The 27,586-nt window shown below is 33.0% G+C and overlaps 1 protein-coding gene across 5 annotated transcripts in view; it reads left to right on the top strand.

Moving 5' to 3' along the window:
• Window positions 1–27,586, top strand: part of LOC142973212 (netrin receptor UNC5C-like) — a 146,398-nt gene that overhangs the window by 105,292 nt on the left and 13,520 nt on the right. For 3 of the 5 annotated variants that reach the window (XM_076114842.1, XM_076114843.1, XM_076114841.1), the window contains 4 exons: window positions 2,234–2,312; window positions 13,143–13,316; window positions 13,994–14,044; window positions 20,861–21,016. In XM_076114842.1, the coding sequence (XP_075970957.1) occupies window positions 2,234–2,312; window positions 13,143–13,316; window positions 13,994–14,044; window positions 20,861–21,016 (460 nt within the window). The remainder of the gene's footprint in view (window positions 1–2,233; window positions 2,313–13,142; window positions 13,317–13,993; window positions 14,045–20,860; window positions 21,017–27,586) is intronic. The other 2 variants (XM_076114845.1, XM_076114844.1) reach the window with 1 other exon arrangement.

The following is a 27,586-nucleotide window of genomic DNA, read 5'->3' as shown; positions in this document are numbered from 1 at the left end:
ATCTAAGTGGAGTTTAATAGTTGAAACTAGCTTCTTCATAATATTTCAACTGTCAACATTATTGCGTGAAACGTAACAGACATCCATATTTACATCAATTTAATTCCAGGATTTGTCATATAAGTAGAATTGTGTCTCCACACCTGAATCGTAACGTGTATTCATTTTCTTCTCATCATTAAACTACTCTTCATTAATTTGGCTTCCTATAAACGCAATAGCAGAAGCAATAGCATTACGTACGCAAATATCATAAATTACTATACATAATATGCCACCGTTGCATCTAACATCCTACCCACATCACCACACACTCCTCAAATACCTAAGTATTTGCAATTGATAATTATAAGAAATACAAAATGATCGTAATTTCCGACTCTTCGTTTAATATTAAATACATATTTCTGATAAATTTACAAACGCATTTGCAACTCAACACGTAATAGATTGCCATCCTGTTATCATTACCTAACACCTCGGCACTTGACATTATTCCTACATGACCATTTCTAATTAAATCGCCAATTACTTGTAAAGTACGTATTACATTCTAAATATACAACGAGTTCTAGCTTAAAGACACGCATCTCATTAAAATGCCCGTTCAAAGCGTCAGCGCGCACAATCGCATCATCTTGTCGCACGATTGCAAATTATTTATTTTATCTCTGCGACTGCGACTAATTAGTCGTGCGCGACAGACGTTTATTAATTGCGACACAAGTCGCTGTCGCACGTTCCTCTACTTTTTCGTCTTTTCGTAGTCCAGTGTAGTCTTTCAAAGCTGCTGGATGTACTCTGATAAAAGTGTTAAACTTTGTGTTAATCCAATTATATATTTCATGGAAGAAGATACGTTTATCTTTAGTGATTTATTTAACAGCATCCTCGTATTTTTCTTCGTTAAAATTCGTGCTGTTTATGGAAGAGATTCGCGTTAAACGGGTTAATTTTTAAAATATAAATTGGAGACATTATTTACAATAGCTCGTGCAGCTGTGCAGTCTTTTACTTTGTGCTTTTTGTCACCCTGGCCGACTCTTTGTGCAAAACGTTAAAATTTTTAGTAAATAATTAACGTAATTTTAAAACGAAATTAATTTTACAAACATTATACCTACACGTGTTAACAAACAAGCTTTAAAACGCGTATACCGTTTCGAAACATGTAAGTGTAACAACACTTTTAATTGTTATTTTAATTAAACACATTTCCACGTACAAAACAAACACGAGAAACCGAAAAGCCCACTACCATATTACCAGCCGCATCACCAAATAATGGCACAATCGCAAATAACTCATTCCATCTCCGGTTTCCGCTACGCGGCTCCCACTAATTAGGCACTGTGAGTAGACATGGATTAATTGCTGCCACTGTCAGTCGCTCTCTCATTGTGGCATCGTGTGTAACATAATCTTCACAAAGGTGTCTAGAACGCTTTCTTAATGAATATGATCGTAATGTGTTGTACGTCTTTTAAATTAATGACTCCCGTCCTTTGTAATTTTAACACATTCAGTTGTAAAAATATATTACGGAGATGACTCCGGTAATGAACAGTTTAAATTTATATTTGGTGCTTAAAACGATGCGGGTGCTAATTTTCCTTTTTCGTTTTACTACTACGGGATATTCTCATGAGTTACTTGAGAGGATAAATTGGTGAGATTATAGCAAGTATTCGGTTGAACTAGGTACTTGAATTGATAGGTCTCCGTTAAGTTTATAGACCTCGTAATGTGGCTCATAACCCACGTGCGACGCAGGCTTAACCTGACCATTACCATCTTTGAAATTTACTACACAGCTATTATATTTAGCTGGAAGATTATCTAGATTTATAAAGTACGTAAGTCGTTTCAATAGCTCTCTTACTGTTGGCTATGTAGAGTTGCGCTCACTGGTTAAGGATCAGTAGGTTAAGCAACCTTTAGCGCGGTCATTGCTTAGGTAGGTACCTACGTAGTATTTTAGTCAAGTTCGTCCTTTGGAGAGCGCGTAAAAAGTCAGTTCTGGTTATTGTCTATCAAACTTACAGTCATTAAGCCATGTTAAAGGCCTTCGGACGGTTTGAGCAATTTAGACATTAGGTTGACAACTAAATATTCGTCGAATAAAGTACCTACCTACTCCTTAATGTATAATCGCTTTAAGTACATGTGGTATATCTAATGTAGCGATGAAAAAAATGTGTTATGATGATTAATGATGATTGTGTTTGGACAGGATATGGCGAACTACAGCTGCGTGGCTGAAAACATCGCTGGGAAGAGAGTGTCGGAGCCTGCCCTCCTTACAGTCTATGGTGAGTCATAGTAATTTTCTATCAGAAACACTACCCAGTAATAAAAGAGTAACAGTGTGCGTTTTCTTCGTTATTAGTGTAATCTCTTGTATACGTACAAGAATTGCTAAGAACCTCATGCAATTATTCTGCTAACAATTTAAGTTTAAGACCTTATTTGTCTTAAGAGTTTATTATTGTGAAAAATTCATCTAAGCTTATTTTCGGGTCATCAAAAGTCTGCGGCTTTGTCATAAAAACACAACATTTTTGCATTAATCAGTCAATCACTAACATATTTTTATTACAATTACCAAACACATCAAAATCATACCGAGTATTGAGCTTTTACTAAACAGTAGAAACTAGAACGTATGGCGCATTCAACTTTAAATGCTCAATGACTGTAACCTTTACTGTTATCAATAATAATAATAACGTCAATTTCTCTTAATTATGGACTTTCTACTCTATATTCTTACATTTATTTTGCTTACAAACTGGATCGTTAGCTACAAGATCAACTTTATCTAAGACAGATTTATAAAAGGTGTAGACATTTTAAAAGCTTTAAATACCTTTATTCTGAAAAAACTTAATAGAATGAACTATACACTAAAATCTATTAAGCGCCTCTACCGGGCTCCGTAAGAACTATTTCGACAGTAAATTTGTACAAACTTTTGATACTCGATGGTACTGTAAAGAATCTGCTACTATCGACTACCGACAACCGGCTTGTCATCGAGAAATTTTGTATGAAAACCTGATCAGCGCCTCTGACGGGCGTCGTAGGAACTATTTCGGCAGTACATTCTCAATGTACAGATTATACAGAAGTGCGCTGCTGGTCTATTTATTTCAATGACAGACAAACAAAACAGTTGAAGCAGCATAATAAGTGGCGTGCTCTAGTCTCTGTCTACCCCTATAGCAAAAAAGTGTCATTTTATGCATGTTAACCGACAAAATACAAGCATGAAACCCACTTAACTTCACCTAAGCTTAAAGTTATAGTATAAATATGACTACACAATCCAGTAACACGCTATATATCTCCTAACTAACGTCTTGTAATCACGAAAGTGCAGAACTTCGTGTCTAACAACAATCATTAGGGACTATTACCGTACTGGATCGACTAGTTACGTTTTATTACTAGGTAAATAACGACGATTAGAATTAAGTTGTATGCCGTGAGAATTTTGTCGTTTATAGTATAAAGACATTAGAAATAATGTGGACAATTGTTGTTGGTAATGTGAAATAAATGTTTGGTTTCTACTGAATGTTGAATTAGAAACAAATCAAGTTTTGTTTATTCTAGTTGGCATGGATGCTTTTTGTGTTAAAATTTTCAAAATTATTAACTAAAGCTGCACTTTTTCTTAATTCGAAAATTTTAATTCATTAGAAGCAAGATGTGCACATAAAATGAATGATGAATCACCATAAACCGTAATCAAAGAGTTAACTTTTCTCTACGTCACATAAAATACATCCGAAAATATCAATTTACTACCAAGAAATCTAAACCAGGAAATATTAAACGCAGCCAGAATTTATGTATCCTTATCAAATCCATAACTCGAAGCAGTAAGCTTAGCTATTACGAACTAAAGAGCGTAAGACAATTTAATAGGTACACCTCACCAAACTAGTTAAGAGCTACACACACATTCACGCGATTGCGGGACGGGCGCGGATCGGAACGGGAGTACGGGAGTAATTTTAAGTAGTAGCTTTAACGACAATACAAACAAAGCGGGCGCGGGTTATTGCTCACCATTTAAAAATGTGTGGTTTTTATATTTTTGATAACCACTGCTGCTAGTACGTCCGCACTCCGCATCTAATTTGTGTTTTCTTCAAGCCAATGAACAGCGCGTCTCACGCTTTAAAAACGCAACACGCGCCCACCTTCAATGTGTAGCTCACTTTATAGTTCCACGTTTCATTATTTCACGTAGAATTTATCGGACAAGCTGTTTAACGCTTATTTCACCCTCTCCGTTCGTAATAACTATCTTTACTTGTGAGATCAAAGGCCACGGGCCGATAGCTTGCAATTATACGAGTATGAACGCATGGGAGCGTCATTACACCTACACGCGTGGCGCCATCTAGAGATAGCAATCATCACCTCTGACATGTTCGTCCTAAAATCTGTTTCGTGTTCATGATTCATATTTAATTTTAGTGCCTTTGCATTTGGATATGCAAGCTTATGCAAGTTGTGTGGTGATATCTTTTGGATGTGAATTAGATTGAATGGTTTATTTTCTAGGAAGATTAAAACTGTTTTTTAAACAAGCTTTTGCTTGAGACTCTGCACACTTTATTTTTTTATTGTTGATTTTATTTTCTGTTATGTATCGTATGACACTGCAAGATTTTAATAGAATCAATTAAGCCCTAATAGAAAAAAAAACTAAATAATTACTTTGGCCTCTATTAATAAATGAGGATGTTCATCCTTATCCAGCTATAACTGCAAGTCATTTACTCGAAGTAAGTTTTTCACACCTTGCTATATAATAAATGTAGTAATATTATGCACATAGCTAAACCAGAACCGGTATGTAAGGATCGCAAAAGGTGACATTCCAAAGTTCTCCTGAGAAATAAAATTATATTCATAACATCTGGGGAATTTGTTTTATAGACCAGTACCGAGAATCTCGCACCTTTTATTTGAACTTTATGTAACTAGCTTCAAGCAACATGATTTTTGAATTTGTACATTTTAAAACAAATGCTACACTTTATGAAGATATTTTTTTAAATTATGAATCTGTACATTATAAATAGTAAATCTTTGTGACAACAGTTTTTTCAAAATGAATTTTCCTTCAGTTCTATTTTTTTTAACCTATTAATGTCCAACTTCAGAGTAAGGGTCTCTTCCCAAATAGGGGCTAGGCTTTGGTTCCCCAATCAAAGTAGACTTTGAACTTTAAACGCATTTACAAATAAATGCATAAAGGCTCTAGCCTTTATGCATTTATTTGTAAATGCGTTTGATAAGTTTTAGGCATGCAAGATTTTATCACGATGTTTTCTATTAAGTTCTATCGAACTTTTTTCTATGAATCTATCATATTATTGAGATTTCCTTGGAAATAACCACACCTCCGTTTTCACCTTTTGTAAAACATTATTTACTTGCAAATAAACTTTAGATTTTATGTGATACGTCACTCAATTTATCAACCAGAGCTTTTAACACTCGTTTAGATAAATATCTCTATGCTCATCCCACTTGTCTCCACCATTATTTTTAACGACATAATTTACATTTATTACAATCACTTACATGTTTTTTTTGTAAGAATTGTTGAGATTGTTCAGTGAGACGCAAATTGGGCCATATATCGTCATTACCGCGGTCGTGGGCGGGTGTCGTTGGAGTCACTTTTGTACTGCAATTGTATGAACGAGACTGATTGTGTTCTTTGTGGTCGTATTGCAAGTGTTTAGTTAGAAATTCTGGTGGTGTATAAAGTTTTTTGAGAAGTGTGCGTCTCTTGGCTCAAATGTTAAAAGATCAGGCTTTAATAAACAGAAATAAATAACTGTAGTACTCTTTTTTGCATTCACTAATCAATCAGTAACAGACCTGTCAGGTAATTAAACTTGAGCTCTGCTGTACTCCTTAGTTTATAGAGATAGTTTCTGTGTTGTCCAAATTCCAGAGTAAATAATGTTTTACCGACAAATGAGGAACTATCAAGTACCTTTATATAAAAAATTGATCAGGGCTCTCAGTCCATTACGAAGCAACTATTTTTATTAAGTCATTCTAATTTTCAAACACATGCTGCTCGTTAGCTAGTCAATACATTGGCCACTAACCTTACAAGCAATGAACTATAAAATAATACAATTTTATATGTAAAACACGTAACACTAAAGTGGTCTGTTAATTAGGTACCTTTATAGTTCCAACCATTTCGTATTCCGATTGAAAACGTATAAAACTTTACTGCATTTGAATAAAGAAGTTTTAATTTATAGCGATTTTATTTAGGCTTACGGTATTCTTGTTTTATGACAATTTGATTGATGGGACGGAAATGTGTTGAGACTGTTAAATTGAAAAGTAGGTTTGTCTTCAATAGGTGGCGTTGTACACAAAACATATTTTTTGAGGGTGAATGCCCTTTAATTTATGGGTTGATTAGATTCTTGATTTTAGGCCTTTAATTATGATAGAAATACTAAATTTTAATGTGTTAAAACGCATATTTATTTCATTACTTTGGTTGTCAAGCTCAAAGAATTTCTTCACAAAATTCATATCCGCACCTCCAACACAAAACGGTCGACCTATATTCGAAAACAACAAAGAACTAATGAAAGATACAACATAACTTCCCGAAGTTTGAACTCGCTATTTCGACACAAATGTTCACAATACTATTACAAATGGTAGACACGAATTCAATAGTTTCAAAACTCATAACACCAAAGTTAGACGTAAATAATATTATACGACGAATTCCAAATTTTATGGTTACCACAACCATCGTTCGAATGTAAGGCACTTTATTAATATTAACAGTATTTTAATAGTTTAATAACAAACCGAGATGCGACGAGGCAATCAATTTTTATTGAGAGAAAAACACTAAAACGAATCACCGCGGGTGGCCTTACCTACTCATTACCAAAATTAATTATTTAGTTTTCCAACTAATGATTATTGAATATTTATTAAAATTAAATTGAATTAGAATATTATGCAGTTGAAGTTTCAATTTTAGATTTTACTTTTGATGACGATAGATCGCGTTCATTAGTCATCATTTGCATTATTCAGCTTTTAAATAATAAATGTTGGATTTAAGATGGATTTATTTCTTTTGGAGTGAAATTATGATGTTTAATTTGAATAAATTTTACATTGTGATAGAAATATTGTGGGACAGGAAATTGGCTAGATATTAAGTTGATATGAAGAAATTCATTATTATTTTTGAAGATTAACATAAATTTTGTTTTATGGTTGTATCACTCAATCGATGGTAGAACAAAGGTGAAAGTTTTAATAAAAAGCTGCTTATGTCGAAGCTGTCGAATTTATTTTATGTTTCGTTGTAAAACGTTTTCGTTCCCACGGCTTTGTATTCCACTACGATTTATAAAATCGTTCGGACATTACATTTTTAGGTTATGTTTTAAAATGGTTGTTTTCTTGTTGTTTTTAATATAAATTCATAAGTTTATTGTTGCAATCTTATCTACGATCTTGTAATATATCGAAACCAATATGTAAAATTCGAAACATTGATTTTTAAAACTGACTTTTGAAATCCTCGGTAGTGTTACCGGCTGCTATGCGATAGGTCTCGGATTCGATTCCCGAGCCTATAACACTGTTGATTTTTATTTTAATTAGAATATTTCTCAATAGTATTCCGGAGTTTGGTAATGTGGCCGGTTTAAAGCAATAGGCTCGCCCTCTATCGAGATTAACACAGTTAAATCAAAAAACGTGGATGTATTTCATACACCTCTACCTACACTTTCAGGTTAAGCAGGCATATGTATGTCTACATGATTTTTAAAACCAACAATGTTTTCGAAATCGTGTCTAACAAAATTTGTAAATCTAACTATAATTTATACCAAATTCTTCACAACTTGTGTGGCATCAAGTACAATACAAAATAACCAATTTTACTTTAAAATAAGCTATCGAACAAAAAAGTTGTAAATCGAAGTTGTCTTACATGCGTTTAATGGTACATTACATGCGTTGTACGACGCCCGGCATTTTCGTAAATTATGGTTAATAGACTATTACTGTGAGTTAGGTCGAACGTAAATTTCTTTAACATGCCTCAGCTGGCCGTACAACAGAATTATGTTAAATACCTTTCATATTATACGGTTTATTAAAATAAAAGTTCGAAGATTGTTCTAGTTAAGTTTGTTTTTGCTTTTACAAACACAAAGTTAAATTCTTATACTGATCCCTTGAACATATTTGAAACAAACACCAATTTTAATGGTAGGGGTTTTTTGCACCCATAAGTAAGATATAATCTGTAAAACGAAGCTTGTTGTGTTGGCAAGTCCTTTTGACATTTTAAAAGTGACTCAAGTTTACAAACTAGTAGTTTAAGTTGCGATTTTTCTTTCTATCGGCGAGTTTTTAATGAATTCTTAATTTTATACATTTAACGATTATACTGTAATAAAATTAATATAGAACTCAAACTGGTATATTAAAATTAACTTTATATGCCCAATAAATTTATTTCAAGTAAGTAGGTTTTGCAACCTCCTTATAATCGGATAGTAATTATTATTAAGAGTCTTTACTACTAATGAAACTACTTTTAAATAAGGTCCTCATCGTAAAATTATATTTTGTATTTAATTTTATTATGTTTTAAGTTATTGCTTTGATACTTAACCCTTAATCCCATTGACAGAAAGTAGGAACATAATTTCATTTTAGAATCTTCTCATCAGTATTCTCGTAAGAATTACATCATTCTATTTAGTGGCAGAATCTCTAGCTCCTATTCCCATTGTGAAAGTCGATTAGTCTATATGCCATTTACTCCTAAACAGCGAATGCCCGATTTCTGAGCGGTTTCTTTACATTTAGCGGTAGTTTATCTATTCAAATTGTCATATTTATATGAGCTTAACACTATTGAACAGATGAACTACCGCTAAATGTACCTCATTAACCAGGGGTAAATCGGTTACAATTAGCGATAGCTAAAAACCTTATATTAAAAAATGTAACTAACTGTAATAAAATATTGTTTTCCCCGAATCAAACGCGAGTGGTATCCACGTAGCTTAACTAATTTAAAATAAACTAACGTATTAAGCTTTTAAAAAAGGGGTTACGTGAGACCTTATCATGAAGGAAGTCGACAGAGACGTCACATGTAAATAATCAAACACATCCCTTTAAGCCCACATGTTACAAGTGTATTTATAATATTCCACACTTGTTCGTTATCAGGTCCTGGGTGTGAAAGCTTTGAGCTTGTTATTTATTGATTGTTAGAACATGCTGTGGTTAAAGGGATTTTTGTGAGTCTCACATAGATTTAGAGGTCAAAGGCTCGTTCATGGGAGACTATGTTCTACAATTGCCTGAACTTAACGTTAATTAGCTTGTCACCAATACCTCTATAGTTTAAATGCGTTCTTTGTTAGGTATTTGGTTTTTATTGAATTTTTTTTTGTCATTTTGCATTTTTTAGCAAACCTTCTCAATTTTTGTGGCTAAATCTAACGTATAATTTACTCACGGAAACACGAGTTCATGATTGTTTAATGTTGTGTGGACAAAACTGTGCAGCCTTCTGTTCTCGGCTAATTCTTTACCCAATTAAACCAAGATCGCCTTTTATGGGGAGTAAAATTTCTGTAACCGAACCTTTTAGTCCTTTTTCAAAAACACTAACGATAATATCTAGTACTAATACTAGAATAAAAGTAAATTCTCGCTAGGTCGTTAGGTTACCGGCACACGCTAGCTCGCGTGTTCGCATGCTGATCTTCTGATATACCATACGCCCCGGTTCTGCCTGTTACGTTGTAGTTTTCAGATCTTGATTAGCAAGTTTGTGAGGTCGTTTTTCGATGCGTTTGGGTGTTTGTTTGTTTTTAGTTGTTTTGGTGGGAGAGGATTATTTTTAGCTTGTGACATCGCGATAGCTGTTAACACAATATTAAGAAAATTTTGTGTATTGTGATGTAAAAATTAATCAAGTTTTAAGCATGTGTAGCTAGTGGAAATGTGTTAATGATAGGTACATATTTGCCTATAATTAAAAAAAGTCCAATAGTACATACTTTGTTCGACCAGGGAATAGAAACCTATCGGATACATTTCTGGCTAAGCCGCAGAAGCAGTCTGTTGCATTACAAGACAAAAACAATGCAACTAATCTTTTAAATATCTCATGAAGTGTCAGTCTGAATCGCGCAAACAATATTGCGAGCAAAATCTACTTTAAATTTAAAATACAAACATTAGAATAAAATATTAAATTATTTACAATGTGGTCGTCTAGTTTATAATATTGTTGCACAATCAGCTTGAACATTGATGTCGCAACTGTGGAGAAAGTGTGGTATGACGGAAAAGCTTATACGTTACTTGATAATACTCGTACTTGTTCAGACGTGGTCTTAAGACTTTGCTTGTTTGTATACATTTCAGTAGTATTGGTTTTAATTGTTTTAGTAGTTGGCAACTATAGGTAAAATAAATTGGCAATAAAAGTATTAGTAAAGTAACCTACTTTTTTTTTGCAATTTCCTTTTAAAGAATTGTTGCTAGTCGAAAGATTCGGTATTGGGATTTGTCTTTTCTATACGCATACGCAATATGTTCAGGCAATAAATTGTCAAGAAACAATTGTCATACTTTTGGTTGATTGCTTTCTTTATTATTTTGCAAATTAGTATTATTAATAAAGATATGTTTCCTCGAATCGAAGTTATATTTAACCAGTATGAATTATTCTCGGAATAACTTACCAATGTGCTTATACCATTTGCATAAACCAAGTTACATAGCAAAAACTATGATTAGTTACAGTGAAAATAGTTATTTCGTTGAAATTTCGTGCGAGTGAAACCGCGGTATACAGTATTATGTGTACGTTGTAGAAAGCACGGAAATACAAATTACATATTACAATAATTAGCTTTTTATAATTATAATGGTTCAAAAGTTTCTACGAACGGAGTTTTGTTCGCGTGATTAGGTTTTTGAGGTTAATACAGACTAGGTTTTTAGTGTATGTTAACAATGTTAAATATACAATGTATTACATATTATAATAACATTTATTTAAATTTTTAATAATTTTAGGTATCATTATGAAAACAAACAGTATTTTTTGCATCATTTACTTTGAAAATATATATAAATACAATAAGATTTGTGATGAAAAAATTGTGTGTTACTAAGCCATACATCACTTTTGTTTCCTAAAAATCCGTATTAAAAGTATTTTTACATAATTAAGTTCTCTCGGTGCTGATTTCTGAGTAAAACAAAAAATATTTTATATAAAACGTCAATTAAACTCTTACGACTAATATAAAATAGTTATTTAAAGTAATAATGATCATAATTTTATTACTCAATTAAACCGCGGTACCTTTAAACCCAATGCAAACACTCGTAAACTTTTCATCTATTTTAAATGAAGTAGAAGTCGTTCATTTTATGTAGTTTTCCAACTTCGTAATAAACAAAGTCAATTACTAGAAGCATTTACTAAGTAGGCTTATATTTATAACCTTATAAATAAAGTTTATAATGACTTTTCGAAGTTATGCGTGCATTAGATATGATTATCACTTGCTCTAACAGTAAAGGAAAACATCGTGACGAAATCTTGCAAGACTAAACATTTTCAACACATTTCTTGAGTCACATTTCATGCATCAAAGTCTCTAATCGCACGATGGTGGATTCAGAGCCTAACCCCTCTCTGGCTCCGGGGAGACCCTCGCCCAATAGTGGGACAGTCACGGATAAATAACAGTTTAATCCAAAACACAAAAAAAAATATTTCAGGAATTTATGTAGCAATTATTTTACAAAATATTTGCATTTAATTTTACACTTTGAGTTGTAAATAATATCGTTATTGCATACAATACATTAACATTTAATTTTGGAATTAATTATAGCGTATAATTTTGCCAATTTTATTCAAGTTATGAAATAAAGGTAGGTAGAACATAAATTAATTTGATTATAGAAAATCTAAAATAACTATACTTACATAAACTATAAATATTTTTTTATAACTTTTAAAATGTTTTTAAATGTAATTTTTTGAGGCGCCCATAGCCAGTTGCGCTCACCGGTCGGTAAACGATCTGTGGGTTAAGCAACCATTGGCGCGGTCACTCCATAGATGGGTGCCCGCATAGTGTTATTTGAACTGGGCGTCTCCGTGCTTCGGAGGGCATGTTAAAAGTCGGTCCCGGTTGTTGTCTACTAAGATTAACAGTCGTTAAGCCACGTCAAAGGCCTCCCGGGCGGCTTGAACAACTTTGACACTAGGTTGAAACAAACAAACAATGTAATTTTAGTTAGAATATAAAAGAAAAGAGTAAAGTTAGTTAGTTCTTAAACCTACAGTTAAAATCCAAATTTAATATATAGAAAAATCTGATTATCAGACTTATATACTTGCGCAAAAGAACGTCAAAACAAACTCACTCATACCTCCTTAACCCACTTGTGAAATATCAAGCTAATCTACTAATTTATGTTATCACTGTATCTAACTACTAGTTATTACCCACTAATTGATTTCAATTTTAAATGCAAAGTCATTTCAAATCGAATATGCACAATATTTGCATGAGGTGTTTTCATCACAATTTATGTTTATTAAACCACCTAGTTGACCCGTGTGACTTAATTTACTCTATTCCGACGCTTTCGGGGTTTACTTTTGGAAAAACAGTATTCTATATTTGACCTTTAGCTTGCAGATGTAATTTTCGTCAAACGTTTGCAGTTTCGCAACAGTTTTCTCTTTTTGATTATATTTTTGTCATCTGTAAATGTACGCTCAGAAACTGGATACAAAAATAAAAATAAATCATGGAAAGGGGTGTTTAAATTTCGTTTTTTAAATATATTTTTTGTCAGAGCAAATAAATAGTGCTTACGGAGAGGAAATAGAGAAAATGTAAAACAATTATATAAAAAAGTAGAAAGTAAGATCAAATTTGCGAGCAGAGCCAAGCAATTATCTAGTTGTGAATAAAATCTATCATTGACTAATTATTATATTATTATCGTCATCTTTACCAACATTAATCCTATTATTTCCTCAGTTAACGGAGGTTGGAGTTCCTGGGGTCCTTGGACTCAGTGCCGCTGCAACGGCCGAGTGACTGGTGGTCAGCGAAGAACCCGCACTTGTACTGAACCTCATCCACTGAACGGAGGAGCTCCGTGTCAAGGACAGGCTGTTCAGAGGACTTCGGACTGTGTGCCTTGTCAGAGTGGTGAGTAGCACTTGAAGAAATATTATTTGAATATATAGAGGGTTTTTTTCACTACTTAAATACAATAAAGCCAGTAAAAAAAACACTTTACTTTTGAAATTTTAGGAAAGTAAATAAGAAGTTTATAAGCTGTTATAGAGTTGGTGTAATAATTATGTAGAGTAAACAGACAGTGAAGTCACACTTAGTCGAGTCTGCGGTTGCATATTACTACGTCAAATATGCAAAGCTTTCAATACCATTTTTTGTGATCTGTTTGTCAAAGAATCAAAAGAAGAATATGTATCTGTATTAGGTAAAGAAGATCTTAAGCAAATAAATAAATTCTGCAAATTGTCTAAATTCCACCAATAACATAACAACATGAAACCGTAAATAAATAAACACTAAGATCAATGCAATTGCAAATACTAAACATCTGTATTCTATCAAAGGAGATTCTCTTACCAATATTAACACCAAAACGAAACAAAACAATCTAACAATGCACAGATGCTCAAACATTTAATTGTGGTTCAAATATTTTAAGCACATCGGCTAACATCGGGTAAGATCGGAAACACTCGGGTCCATGCACTCGCGTACAATAAAGCAGTTGATTTTAAACTCTGTGTTGTTGTTTTTAAAGTTGTATTTTGTATTGAAGTATATTTTATTTGTTAACGCTTACAATGAAGAAGGATACATGGATCTGCAAGGATATGATAACACGCAACAGTTGTTAATCGGTAAGTACGACTGTCCGCAATGTTTTGTCAAAGTACAAAAGGAAATCTAAATGAAAAATGTTTTTAACTGCGGTAGAGAGGACTTGGACTATCTCACTTTGACATGTGACTTCTACTTGCATAGATTCATTAATTCGTCGCATGGTTAGTGGTGCATGGATGCAGATATTCTATTGTTATTGATGTTGGATACTTAAAAACTCTACATTTTATATGATTGAGTTTGATTACAAACGTTTGATTATTTTCTATGATTTGATTGACTTTACTGCTTATAGTTTTAATGAACTGTATCTAAATATAGATATTTATAAAACTAAGTAATATCTACTGCATTGAACAATTTAAAATTTACAATGTCATTGTGAAATATACGAGCCGTAATACGATTTATTGTTTACATTCTACATACGAGTATTTCCAAATCTCTAATGAAACTATATCAAGACGAATCTTATACCAAACTATATTTTAATAACAATTTAATCACTCCACAATCCACAATCACAATCGCTTAAACAACCAAAACAAATAAAACAAAAGCAAATCCCTTTTAAATCTAAACTACATAATAATACCTCCAAAACAGCTGTACCTACTAATTATTTAGTTAACCTTTGACCCTTACACAAGCACTTAAATACAAAGGACAAACGCTACCATTGAACGCATTAAAAAGTGAAAAAGTAGTGCTAAGTGCATCGCTGGCCCACACAGACTGCGTGGTTCTGTACGATGAATAAATTACTTTGAATAAATTCTAGGGGATAATTTAGTACCTCTAGATAGTAGTTGGGATTTTTAAAAATAGTAGTAATAATATTTGAGAGTTAAGTTTCAGATGATATAATAGTTAAATACACTGTAGTTTGTCAGTGTGTTGTTAGTCGGGTTGCAAAGCAAAGTCAGTCTGAAAATGTTTTATCCGTCAGAGTTATTTACAGAAATAAGTTTTGTTATAAGGTGTATCAATTTTTGATAAACTTTATTGCACTATTTCAAATATGGCTGATCCCATATCACTAAGACATAAAATTATTCTTGCAATTTGCATATTCCACCTTATAAGCACTTTCATGACATCTACAATGAAAATATTCTCATAACTAATCATGCATTTGCAAGTAATTTAGGAAATCATTAACGAACTGAATAATTCACGTTAAAGCTTTTAAACAACGGAACCCAAACCCGACACGTGTTCAAAATTACAATGAACAAACCAACCATCATATCACTACATCTACATCGTAAAAACGCCGCCATTTAATTCTCTATGCTCATAAAAAGCATAAAGTACTGCACCACAGATTACATAGGACATAATATAAACTTCAAAGAGAATACATACGGTTATGTAGTTCGTGTAGCATTCGCGAATTGTTGGCTGGTGACACTGGTAGATCAAAGGCTTGGTATTTTAGCGGACGCATCAGTAATGTTATTATATTTAATGTTACGAGCTAAGTGCATGGTATCGCGGATGTAGGTCCGTAATAAAATTGTCGTTTCATTGTCGTGTGATTTTAAAATGTCCTTTCAGCTTTTGATGTAAGTGAAAGTAAAATTATGTAATGAATGCAAGTTGGGTGTATTTCCGTCGTTTTGTTATTGCATTTTAGAAACACACCATAAAAGTATAAAATTAATTTAATCGATAGTTTTATGAGATAACTTAACTACATATTATGAATTGTGAATATAATTTTTTGTACGCAGTAATATAAATAATACGGCATTTCTAAATCAATATCAACGCAATAGTACGTAATAACTGAAACAATATAAATGATTTCAATTTCAAAATGTCACTGGCTTCACTAATTAACCGAATATGTAACAAAAACTTATTAATTACAACGCTCTGGAGTCAAACTATCAAAGGAAATAGACCAACGGCGTAGACAATAAAATCCAATCAAGGGCCCGTCTTGTACCGTGAAACGGAACGTTTCGAGCTAATTGGTAACACATGTTTGTGGGACCAACTATACAACTGTGTGTGGAAGATTTTTGAATTTAGAATTGCGATCGTGTTTTGTTTTATATTTTTATTTTATTACATAAAACATTTAACTAGCTCGTTTTGTTGTATTAATTTTGACTTATTCCTGTTTTTAGGGTACCGTACCCAAAAGGGTAAAACCGGAACAATATTACTAAGACTTCTCTGTCTTTCTGTTACCAGGCTGTAGCTCATGAACCGTGAAAGTTTTTTTTATTCCTATTGAAATTTACTACCCAACCATAAGTATTGAAGTCGGCCTTCGGATTACAAACAAAACTAAAAATATATATATTTTTAGCAAAAAACAATACTGAATGTGAATCTCCAACAGATTTTAAGTCCACAATGACACATGTATAAAAAAGAGTCACCAACTTCTGTATTAAAGCACATTATTTACGAAAGCAAAATTAAAAAAGCGCAGGAAACCATAACTTGCTCACAATTACCGAATAACCAACACTTCCTTTAGACATTTCTTTATTTCATTCCTTCGCAAAACCAACAAATATTATCGTAAAGCAATTCACGCAAACGTATCTTTTATTTAAAAATATCTTTGGGAATTTTATAAAGTCGTATACAGATTTGAGAGTTTATTTAAAATGTTACATTTTGCTCGTCGCTCTACGCCACACCATTTCGTTGTTTAAGTTCTATCACCATGTAGTCATTTTTGGACAGTTTTGACATTTTGATGTCATTGGCTAGAAAAGACGAAATTTAAATTTGTCTCTCCTGCGAAGTTGCTAAAAATGACTTACGTGGTGATAGAACTTAAACAACGATTTGTAACTTTGCTTTGGTACATGGGATCCTATCTCACTCCTATGAAATGTTAGATTGCTATCTCGAACAGCATTACACAATTATTCGTCGGTATTCCTATGGCTAGCGGCTAATACATCAACATTAATACTTTTTTCTCGAACTCAACTAGAACGACAGTATTGCTATCCAGTCACAAGGAAACACGCTTATGTGCATTGAACCTCAAGAAAGTTTCTTAAAAATTCAGTTAGCTTGTCTCACCACGACCCGGGACACAATTACTTACAATTTATTTACATGCTTTAAGGAGCGGTTGCACTGCGGAAAATACTTTAAAAAATAATGGGAATCCTCTGAAAAAGCTGGAGAATTTTCAAGCAAATATCTTTTGAGGGAGAATCGTTGTTGAACTTGAAGTTGTTGAGCAAACTAGCCTTTTCGTGTTATGTAATTTGATTTGACGACTATGTCTATATGTTACCAGATTAAGTGATTCTGTTGTAAAGTTAAACCAATGAATATAATGTTTTTTATTATTAGCCTGCGTGGTCTCCTACTGTTGGGCAAAAGAGCTAGTCGTCTTTGACAGAGGTGTTTTGTATACATTAATTGAATTTATTTTTAACATTTACGGTAAACTTTTCCACCATCTTTACTATAGACACGATTATAAAAAACAGTCAATACTAGCAACAAACTCTTTATTACAACAAAAGCTATTTAAAGTCCAAATCAATACCAACAATTATATCCAAAGAAATTAACAACAGTTTATAATTAATTCCCAAAAACAACCCAAATCCCCTAATCAAGGAACTTAAAACTAAAAGAAAAAAATATTTTTTTAATGTGAACGTGAAAGTCCCTTATGTCATGGTACTCTAACGAACCGCGACTGATTTATGTGTGTGTGTATTAATTAATAAGAAATGTTGCACACTCGTGTAATGTAATGTGTGTACACCCACACATGGGTAGAATGTTTGGTGCAAGGTACAACATGTGGCGGGGAGAAAAAAAAGCGTGATTTGTGTGTGGTGTTGTAAAAAATGGTTAAGTAGGTGATAATGATGCTTTGCGTCTGGTTTTGTTAGTATGGAATTTAAGGAAAAAAGATGAGTAATTAATATTTTTGTGTCAAAAAGTGTTAAGGTCCATACAACGTAAAATGTCAAATGACTCGACTAATAACTATCGTTCAAAAAGTGCGTGTCAACAATCACTATTTAAAACTAATGATATTCTTCATAAATGATAATATTCGTTTGCTCGCAATTTCGTTCCCGTGAAAATACCCATCGAAGAATAAAAAATGATGAACTAAAAAAATCTTTTATTAAAGTCTATTCTGTAGTTTTCATCTGACGAAGCACGGGCTTCACAAAGATCGAAATGTGTAATTGCAGTATTAAAGTCATAAACAAAACAAAAGTAGTAAATACAAGTGCTAAAACATTTTCTTACCACAATTTCAAACAAACTAAATCACCATAAATTATAATCAAAAGTTTACACTTTGCACCAAACAGCGACACAGTATGGACGCTCTATTATTTCTTTTGTAAAAAACATTGTGATTTATGCCCCTCTCGCATGTAAGGACTACAGTTGACTACACGATGTATTTTAATTTCAATTTATAAGACGATACGTCTATCTGACGCCTTATTATAGGTTGTTATTAATCGTAGATGTTGGAATAATTGCTAGTATTGATCAATGCTTATTAGAGTATTAATGATTGTTATAATAAAAGTTGCATGTATCAACTTCTTCACATGCCAAACTAAATAGGTATGCCAGTTTAGTAGTAGTGTTAACGTTTTTCAAACTATTTTCGGCAGTTATAATCTCGTTTTTTAGTGGTTATAAAAGCGCTTAAAATGCGTTTGGTTACGGTGTAATATTTTATCAATCATTTGTCATGATTTTGAATATATTTATGCAAACATTTGTGTGTGTATTTAAGTATAGTATCTGATTGTTTATCACCAAAAAATAGCCAAATAAAAACGCAATCTTTTAATCTTTTTCTATAAAAATGAATCACGAATTGTGTTGCTAAGCGCAATACTCAAAAATACTCAACCAATTCAACTATTTGCTTCTGTAAAATTGTCTTTAAAACACGAGAAACGACGTCAGCTAAAATTTTAAATATAAACTTAATTTTGCATTGCTATTAAGTTCGTTTAAAAATATTATCATTCATCTACCCAAAGATAATTTTGTTTAACTCAACTCGAGTTTATTTATACAACCACTTTACTAAACTGTTAAACAACTCAATAAACTATAAATAAAAGTAAACTTTCTCTCAGTAGGAGCCCAATATCCTGTTCATATCCTGACATGTTTTTAAATTATACTGAGAATATATCCGACTGTTATTTTCATAATGTCGACTCAAGATCATCTCAGCAGGACCGCACCTTATTTTTATCAAAAACCAATTTTAAAATTTCCAATAACGACGTCCTTTTACAATAAATGTTTTAGTAATTTAAAGAACTAACAATAAGACCGGTAAAATCTTTTATTGGTACAGTTTTGAGCAAAAAATGTATACAAACAATGTAATTGGGATAAAAGTAACTGTAAAATTTTGGAGCTACCAAATCGCAAAGTATTTTTATAGTGTCGGGATATACTTATTTCTGCTCGCAACTGTACAACAATTCTCAGATATCGTTTCAAATATAAAAGTTTATTATTTCCGTTATATTATCAATTTCTACTTACTTGATACCATTATCAGAAACTTAACTGACCTTTACTTGGGACTCAACACTTAAACTTTATGAGTAAACGCAATAAAAATAATTGTATTATTTTCTTGTAAACACTATATGAAACTTGATATTAATATTTTAAATAAACAATAAAACTTTGATACAAAAAATCATACAAACATATCAAGGCTTTTTATCCCTGAAGTGGTAGGAAGAGCTGTTAGTATAAAGGAGCTCCTATCCACCTCGTTACCAAACTGTACACTACGATTAAATTGATAATCCAATATTAATTACAAAAACCCGCACATGAACCTGAGCCTAATGATTATGACAAGCAATTGAATACACTACCGACCATGATGCAGAACCGACTTGATAAAGAATACGAGTACAGAAAAACCAATTCAAAAATACAAATTAAATTATGAATGAATTCAGTGAAATAAATCCAGTGCGATATTCACACGTGTTTCTGTTTTAAAGCAAAAAAGTGAACATGATAAATGGTGACATCTTGTTTGCAAAAACTGTTTGCTGAAGTGTGTCTGACATTGGTGTTGTTTTTTGCAAATACTTCACAACGTTCTCGGAAAAATCCGTCTGTCTTAATATAGCCGGTGCAGTTTGATCGAACAGAAAAAGCACGTTCGCGGCTTTTTGAGTAGTGTCTGGTCTGCAGTGCATTCTTTCAGCTATTATTATTAGTTGTTTTACATTTCTCACCTGCTTATTATTACTTATTACAAAGTAAACTTTTCAGACCAAATTCTTTCTTTAAATGTCGCACATTATTCACCATGCCTCATTAAGAAATCTCGCTATATTTCAAAATCTGAAAAACAAGATTAAGTACTAATTAAAAAGACAGCTTTCCACTTACGATATATCTTGATTTTGGATATCAAAGTTCCGGTCCAGGCCAAAGTGGGGAACTCCAAGCTTAGTTAGACAGTAATGAAAGAACTTAATTATTTTTTTTAGGATAAATCTTATTTTGGGATTCAAGGTCTCCAACATACTAATATGGCCAGAGTTGTGGACTCAAGGCTTTTCTCTTATTTTGGAAGTAAACCTGTGCCTAGTGGGACAGTAGCTCGATTCTCTACTACTATCGACTACCGACAACCGACCAGTCATCGATAAATTTTGTATGAAAATCTGGTCAGCGCCTCTGACGGGCGTCGTAGTAACTATTTTGGCAGTACATTATAAACGTCAAACTTTCGATACTCGACAGTACCGACTGTACAGAATCGTGACAGTAATAGGTTTAATTTATTAACATAAACTTATTTTCAACAGCCCTCCCCGGTCGTTGGGGCAGCTGGTCGGAGTGGTCGGTCTGCGGGGCTGACTGCAGGCAGACGAGGCGAAGGTCCTGTACCGGAGATACTCCGTGTTCAGGAGCACACGCTCAGCATGCTGACTGCGTTGGAGATTATTGTGGAGTTCATGGTGGTAAGTGATTTTATATTTAAATTATTTTTTTTAATTTTTACTTTGACAGTACTATTAAGATATTTTGGAATAGGTTTGTGTTTAACCATAACTTGTTAGACGAAAACTGATGTATCGGTTTAAGGCGAAACACGCTTTCCTAAAAAGAATCGAATTACTCTTGACTTGAAGAGACCCAGATTATAATCGATTGTTATTATTATGATGTCGTCATAGTGTATATTATCAGTAAGAAGGGTTTATGTACGTTTTATATTCAGGATGCTAATTAAGTCGAATTATGTTCATCATAACACCTGAGTGGCATCATTAATATAATATTCATTTCTTTTCAAATAAAACCACAGGCAGATGAAACATAACACATTAAAACCTTAAAGTGTGTTCAATAAACGATCGTATTAAAATAATCCACGATATTATTTAAAACCAAAGCTTAACTTAACTTGAAGTAACCGTGTGTAATGTGTTACTTCGATATCCGTAAGTGATGGGTCCCCCATAGCGACGCTGTATACGAATTAATTTTATAGACACTTTACTCAGTTTTCTAAATAAACCGTTAAAACTAAAAACACTAATAATATATTACGAACAAAATATAAAAAAAGCATTTGAAAATAAAACTGACTGATATTTCCTAATTCGAGAAATACAACGATATAGAAATTGTGAAACCGTGTATAGTTTTATTTTTATTACGTCTCGCCACACTCTCCTGCTAATAATCTCAACATTTCTCATAAGGGAACGGCATCTAAACATAATTTTTTAACGTTAATTGATGTCATATCTCATCTCATAACACCATATCCACGAATAGATACGACAAGCGAGAAATTCAAACATTTTCAGCCAAAACTTTACGATCCGGTGTCAAGGGAATTACAAATTATGAAACCATCCACCATGGGACATGTTAATTAATACTATTTCTATGAAATGCTCGAGAAACAGATGCCGTACTAAATATACACTTCCTTTCCGCTCTCGGTCATAACTATGAAATGTTACTGGTCTTCATAACAGGCTATCGGCTGTGACTCTGACCTTCCAAATTAAAAAGATCTTCCTCATTCCCTTCATCACTTAAAAATGTAATGAGCATAAAGGTACGAGTAAGGTGAAGCATAGGTCAATGTTCGGTGGTCACGTAAAAAAGATACTAAAATCGGGTGCCGTGACCATCTGGGCCATATCATATCGTCTAAATATAGACGAGGGAGTAAATTTTTATGGTGTTCTTACCAAAACGCTGAGGTAAAATTTTATACGAGACTTAATTGGGTAATCTAGAATTGTTCTATTCGTTTTGGAAGGTTTTATGGTCGATGAAGATAAGGAACAGTTTTGTTGGACATGTAGGTTTGAAACTGCCTCTTTGGCACATTCGGTAGTGTATACAACTGCCGCGCAGAGGTCTCAGGTTTGAATCCTGGGACCGGCCAAAAACTTTCCAAGAATTCCACAGCGATTCCCGGTGTTAGGAAATTGAGGTTGTAGACCTCCGTGACACTATAAACAAAGCCGTAGTATCCGCCGTAGTCGTATATCGGCACGGAGAACATTATGAAAACATATAGGAACATATAGGCTTTAGCAAAACAATATGACTAAAACATGTGTAATTAACATCAAACTTTTGATCAAAACTTCTATCGCATATGTTCCAGCTGACAGCTAATGTAACGTTGGTTAAACCCTATTCATAACTTTCACGTCCAAATACCGTTGAAAGTTTACATTTCTCTATGATATGGGAATATCAGTATGTAAATTATTTAGCAAATATTAAACACTGGTTTGAAATGTGTAGTGAATCGTTTAATACAAATAGTTAATGATATAAACCACAAAGGTATTCGGTATCAATAGCTATACAATAATACTGGATAGCAGTTTTCAGTATTGAATTAATGCAAAGTCAATGAAGACTGAACTTATTTGGGCCCAAAGAACCATGACTGGACCATGTAAAATGTGCGTTTTACTATCAAATTTAGCCACTGTTAGGTTTTCAAAAAATTCAATTTTCTCTTTAACTATAAATGTTGGCGGGGGGAAGGATAATCTCATGTCATCAGAGGCAAAATTCTCAAAACCTTTAACTAAAATGACGAGTTGAAGTTAAGTTGCTACATTTTTATATTACGCACTAATCTAGTTTTCCTTAAGGCTATAGCAAAACTAAGACTAGATTGATAATATAACATTATTAGAATTACTTACATACTCAAATTTGTTTCCAATAATAATCTTTCTCAAACAGCAACCGATCAAACCAAACAATTGCTTCAAGTCGTTCAAGGAACACGCATTATATCCGCGTGTGTTCATAAGATTTACTACTCCGCACCGCACATTGATCATGACCCGTCAGTGTGATATGGGCTAAGGTTTATGTATAAAAGTGCCACGCATACATTTCCTATGTCTTTTGGTGATTATAAGATTTATAGTCTATTCGTATCTATATGTAACACAGAAGTAAGCTCCCATTTTCATATATATTTTTAATGCTATCATTGTGTGGATTTGTAAAGTTTCGTTTAGAAGTCCGTTGGCAAAAATGTTTTAAACATCAAATACTATCATCATTACTAAACCTGAATGTACAATATAAGACAAATATTGCTGTATTATGCACAACTCCCTTTCTGCATAGTATTCCAAAAATTAAAAGTATTGCATTCTTAAGTCGTTAATTTCAATATAGCCTCAGGTTTAAGAAAGACGTTGATATGAATGTGTCAGTCAGCGATCTTTTATTTTAATAAAAGTAGTTGTTGCCTTGGGCTTCTCTTTTGTAGTTATTACGTGAAAAGAAATTAGCCTTTTTACCAAGAGACAACCTACGACTGCATTCATTACTTACATCTTGTAAAAGTTACTAAAACATATAATTATGTAAAACTAGCTTCAGTAAACAGATTTCCCGGTGTAAAAAATATGTGTACATGACAATCTGTTTGGTAGTTTTTGCGTGAAAGAGTATAAACGTACATCCATCCTCACAAACTTTCACATTCACAATATTAGTTTCATTACCGTGTGTTAAAACATTTCAGTTCAATCAGCGTTCCAACATTTACGAACTCAAAAGCCAATATTATTTTCGCATTCACGTTGGTACATAGCACAAAAAGCTTTAATATTCACATAGCAATATTTAACACGGGTTCAACGCAGGTATTCTGTGAAATTCTCCGAGAATGCCCGGCATTTAGAATATTCAGTTTCGGCTGCTCTCTCCCAATTCCACGGTATTATTTAGTTTTAATACTGCTATGTGCATTTTATTGCCGTTCTACTTGCTTTTTAGTGTGTTGGTATTTGCAGGTATTGTGTATTGCGAAAATCTAATGATATTGCGATGAAAGTATGTTCATAAAAGCTTTGAAGAACCTAGCTTTGAAATAAATTGAAATACCTAAGATAAACCAAAATTGGTTTTGAAGTGACAATTATTTAATTTTTCAATGTTTTCTAAAAGCTTAACTGCAATCTATTAAAAAGCAAATAAAACAATAAATAGATAATTCACTCTCATAATTTATACAAATCTGAGGTTTTGGTTAAATGGAAATTAAAGAAAGTATATTTTTGTTAATAATTTTATATAAAATCAACAAATTCTGACGTTTATCGAACTGGAAAAGTAACATCCACATTTCCTAAAATTAAAGGGTCGAATGGCCTCAAAATATGATCATGTAGGAGGGCCAAGGTGCAACAAAACGAATCACTCAGAGGCACAAGCCATTAACCACGACATTAAACACGTTTAATAACACACCTCCCTCGGCGGTCCAAATTCAATCTCCGAATGGAAAATGATCAGTCCATATTTTGTTTATATTACTAATAAATCATTTCGTCGGTCCCCGTTGACTCTGTTTCAATTTCCCATTTCTGTTTATCGTACGATTTGATAAATAGCCTTGGGGGTAATACCATTTCGGTTTTGTACGGCTTCTTCTGCTTTCACGCTAAATAAATCCACCATCTTGCTTTTGTAAATTGTTTTTGTTTATCGTTATTTATTGAGATGATCAATCTGGTGAGCTTGCTGATTTGGCTCGCTGATAGATTGACTGAAAGTTTGTTGGGAAATAGTTTTCTTCTTCATCAACTTTGAATATGAAGTGAGGATTACTTTCATAATAAGTTTTGGAGATTTATAACCAATAATTTTTTAAGTATATTTTGGATTTCACAGAAGAATAGTGGTTACTTATTAGATTTATTTGTAAAACTTATAACACTAATTTTATATCAATGCAAGCTATGAAGCTTTTGTTTGACGAATGACTGAAAATATTACAAAAGTTACTTATTACGATTCATATGTCTACCTGTCTGTCTATGCAAGACAAAACTGCAATAAATTTTCAATATTTGAAAGAGCACCACTGCTCGTATATTTGTAAGCAACTCAAGTAGAACATTGCATCCATGTTTCTTTATTTTAAAGAGTACGACTGTACGCTTTCAGAACTTGTGTGTCTAAAATATGGAACACTCAACTTTTCTGAGTGCTCTTTCGTTCCTTACACAATGCACATGAATTCTAAAACTGGTTGATACGAACTTAAAATGAAAATTCTAGTTGGAAAGTTCATAGTTTGCTTCTGACAGATTCCGGTCACTACAATCCCACTGAAGCAAAACAAGATTGCAATTTATAAGACACAGTAGCAATTGAAGCAGAAGATTGAAAAATTTTTCCAACAGAAAAATTCAATTACTACCCTCTAGACTTAAAAGGCAATTTTCAGAAGCATTGTACTTCCAGTGATATCAAAGACGGTGGTTGATCAAAACTAGGTTTTTTCTACGGACTTTCTTGAATGGAAGATTCTAATATACCCATATTTCAATTAAAAATATTGTAGAACTTATATATTATATATGACAATATGAGTAATTCTTATTCACACAAAAATGTGTATGATGTAGGTACCAAATCAATAACATATCACTTATGTTTAATTTCATTCTAGAACGGACATATCGTTAGAAGTAAATGAAATTCAACGGGTACGTCTAATATGGCTCCAACGCGACTTATGTGGGTACTCCACACCGAGCACCCAAAATTGAATGATTACCACTAACACAGTTAACAGCATAACAGTTTATCAAAAGCATCAGTGTAATCAGAATGTTTAAACCCAAACCACGCACAGCGGCTCATCATCAGCGCATATTCAATTACTTTCAAGTAATTCAGGTAAAGTCATATAATGTAGACCATCAGTAAATTGGCCACATGAAAGGTGAGGTTTGAATGCCAGGAACGCGAGCAGGGCCATTCATTCGCGCCAGCCAGAGCGCTTCATTAGCCTAATTGCCACATACAAAGGGGGAAAATGGTGAAATTTTATAGCGCCTTTTCATCTTTTGTTGCCTAAACATCGGAATGGAGTGGTTGTTCTTCGTTTTGTAGTTTGTGTTAGCTTCTAGATTAAATGTAATGTGAGTGCTTGTTTTTGTTCGGGTTTATCTGCTGGATTTTTTTAGATTGTATCATTCTGTTACTTTTGAAATGGTAAGAGATAATTCTATGAAAGTGTAAAATGTAGTTTAACTAAAATATTTCTGCTGTTTTACTTTGGGGTGTTTTATTTTGTAGTGAAATATACTTTTCTAACTCTTTCACAATCAATGTGTTACAATTAGTATCTTAGCAAGCCTACGCTTTGGAAATATTAAGTAAAGCAATTTAAATACAAAATTATCAAACTTTTACTTTCCCTCAATATTGCCATCAACAGTTATAACACGCGCTAGAAGTTAATAAAAAGCAAAATATTTTTATGAAATATTAACGACTACCCACAAACGGGCCACGTGCGAACATCTTAGCTAATAAACACCTAAAGATATCAAATACCTGCTACTGTATGCGTATAAGCGGATTACTATCATCAGTCCGTTGGCAAAGAACCGTTCCCAACACAATATTGTGAAACATTATCGCCACCTAAACTTTCTACCTGACAGATTTATTGAATATAAGTTTTATTTTGTCAAAATCTCTTCATAGTACAAATTATACTTGTATTATTATGGTAATGTGAATGGATCTTCGTGTGAATTGAGTGTCTCGATGTTCTCCACTATTGAGGACGAATCATAAATTGTCTTTAGAATAGTCTGTTGGATAGTTAGAAATTCTTGGTACTCTTCGTCCGTGGGTTTCGATTGCGGTTCTCAGATTGTAAATATCGGGTTCTATTCAATGAGATTTTCTTGTGTGACTTTCGTTTTCTGACTCGTTGTTGGTGCCATATTGATTTTAACATTTCGTTCTTTTTACCCTTTTCCTTGATGATACGATAAGCAATTTGCATAATGTCGAGTAATGCAATTCTGTTAATGCCAACGTTTAAAGTTTCGCTGATTTAATCTCACTTGTTGACTCCAAATCGGGAAACAGCCGTCAACCGTAGCGGTTTCGCTCAAATTAAATTAAATCGTACAAAACTTTTTAATCAAACATTAATGCATAAACAAACAACAGTAAAATCCAATTTATATGCGATGCGGCCATCATTACTGGAGGTG

This window comes from Anticarsia gemmatalis, chromosome 5, assembly GCF_050436995.1.
Source record: "Anticarsia gemmatalis isolate Benzon Research Colony breed Stoneville strain chromosome 5, ilAntGemm2 primary, whole genome shotgun sequence".
NCBI lineage: Eukaryota > Metazoa > Arthropoda > Insecta > Lepidoptera > Erebidae > Anticarsia > Anticarsia gemmatalis.
This window is presented reverse-complemented; position numbering and strand designations above follow the sequence as displayed.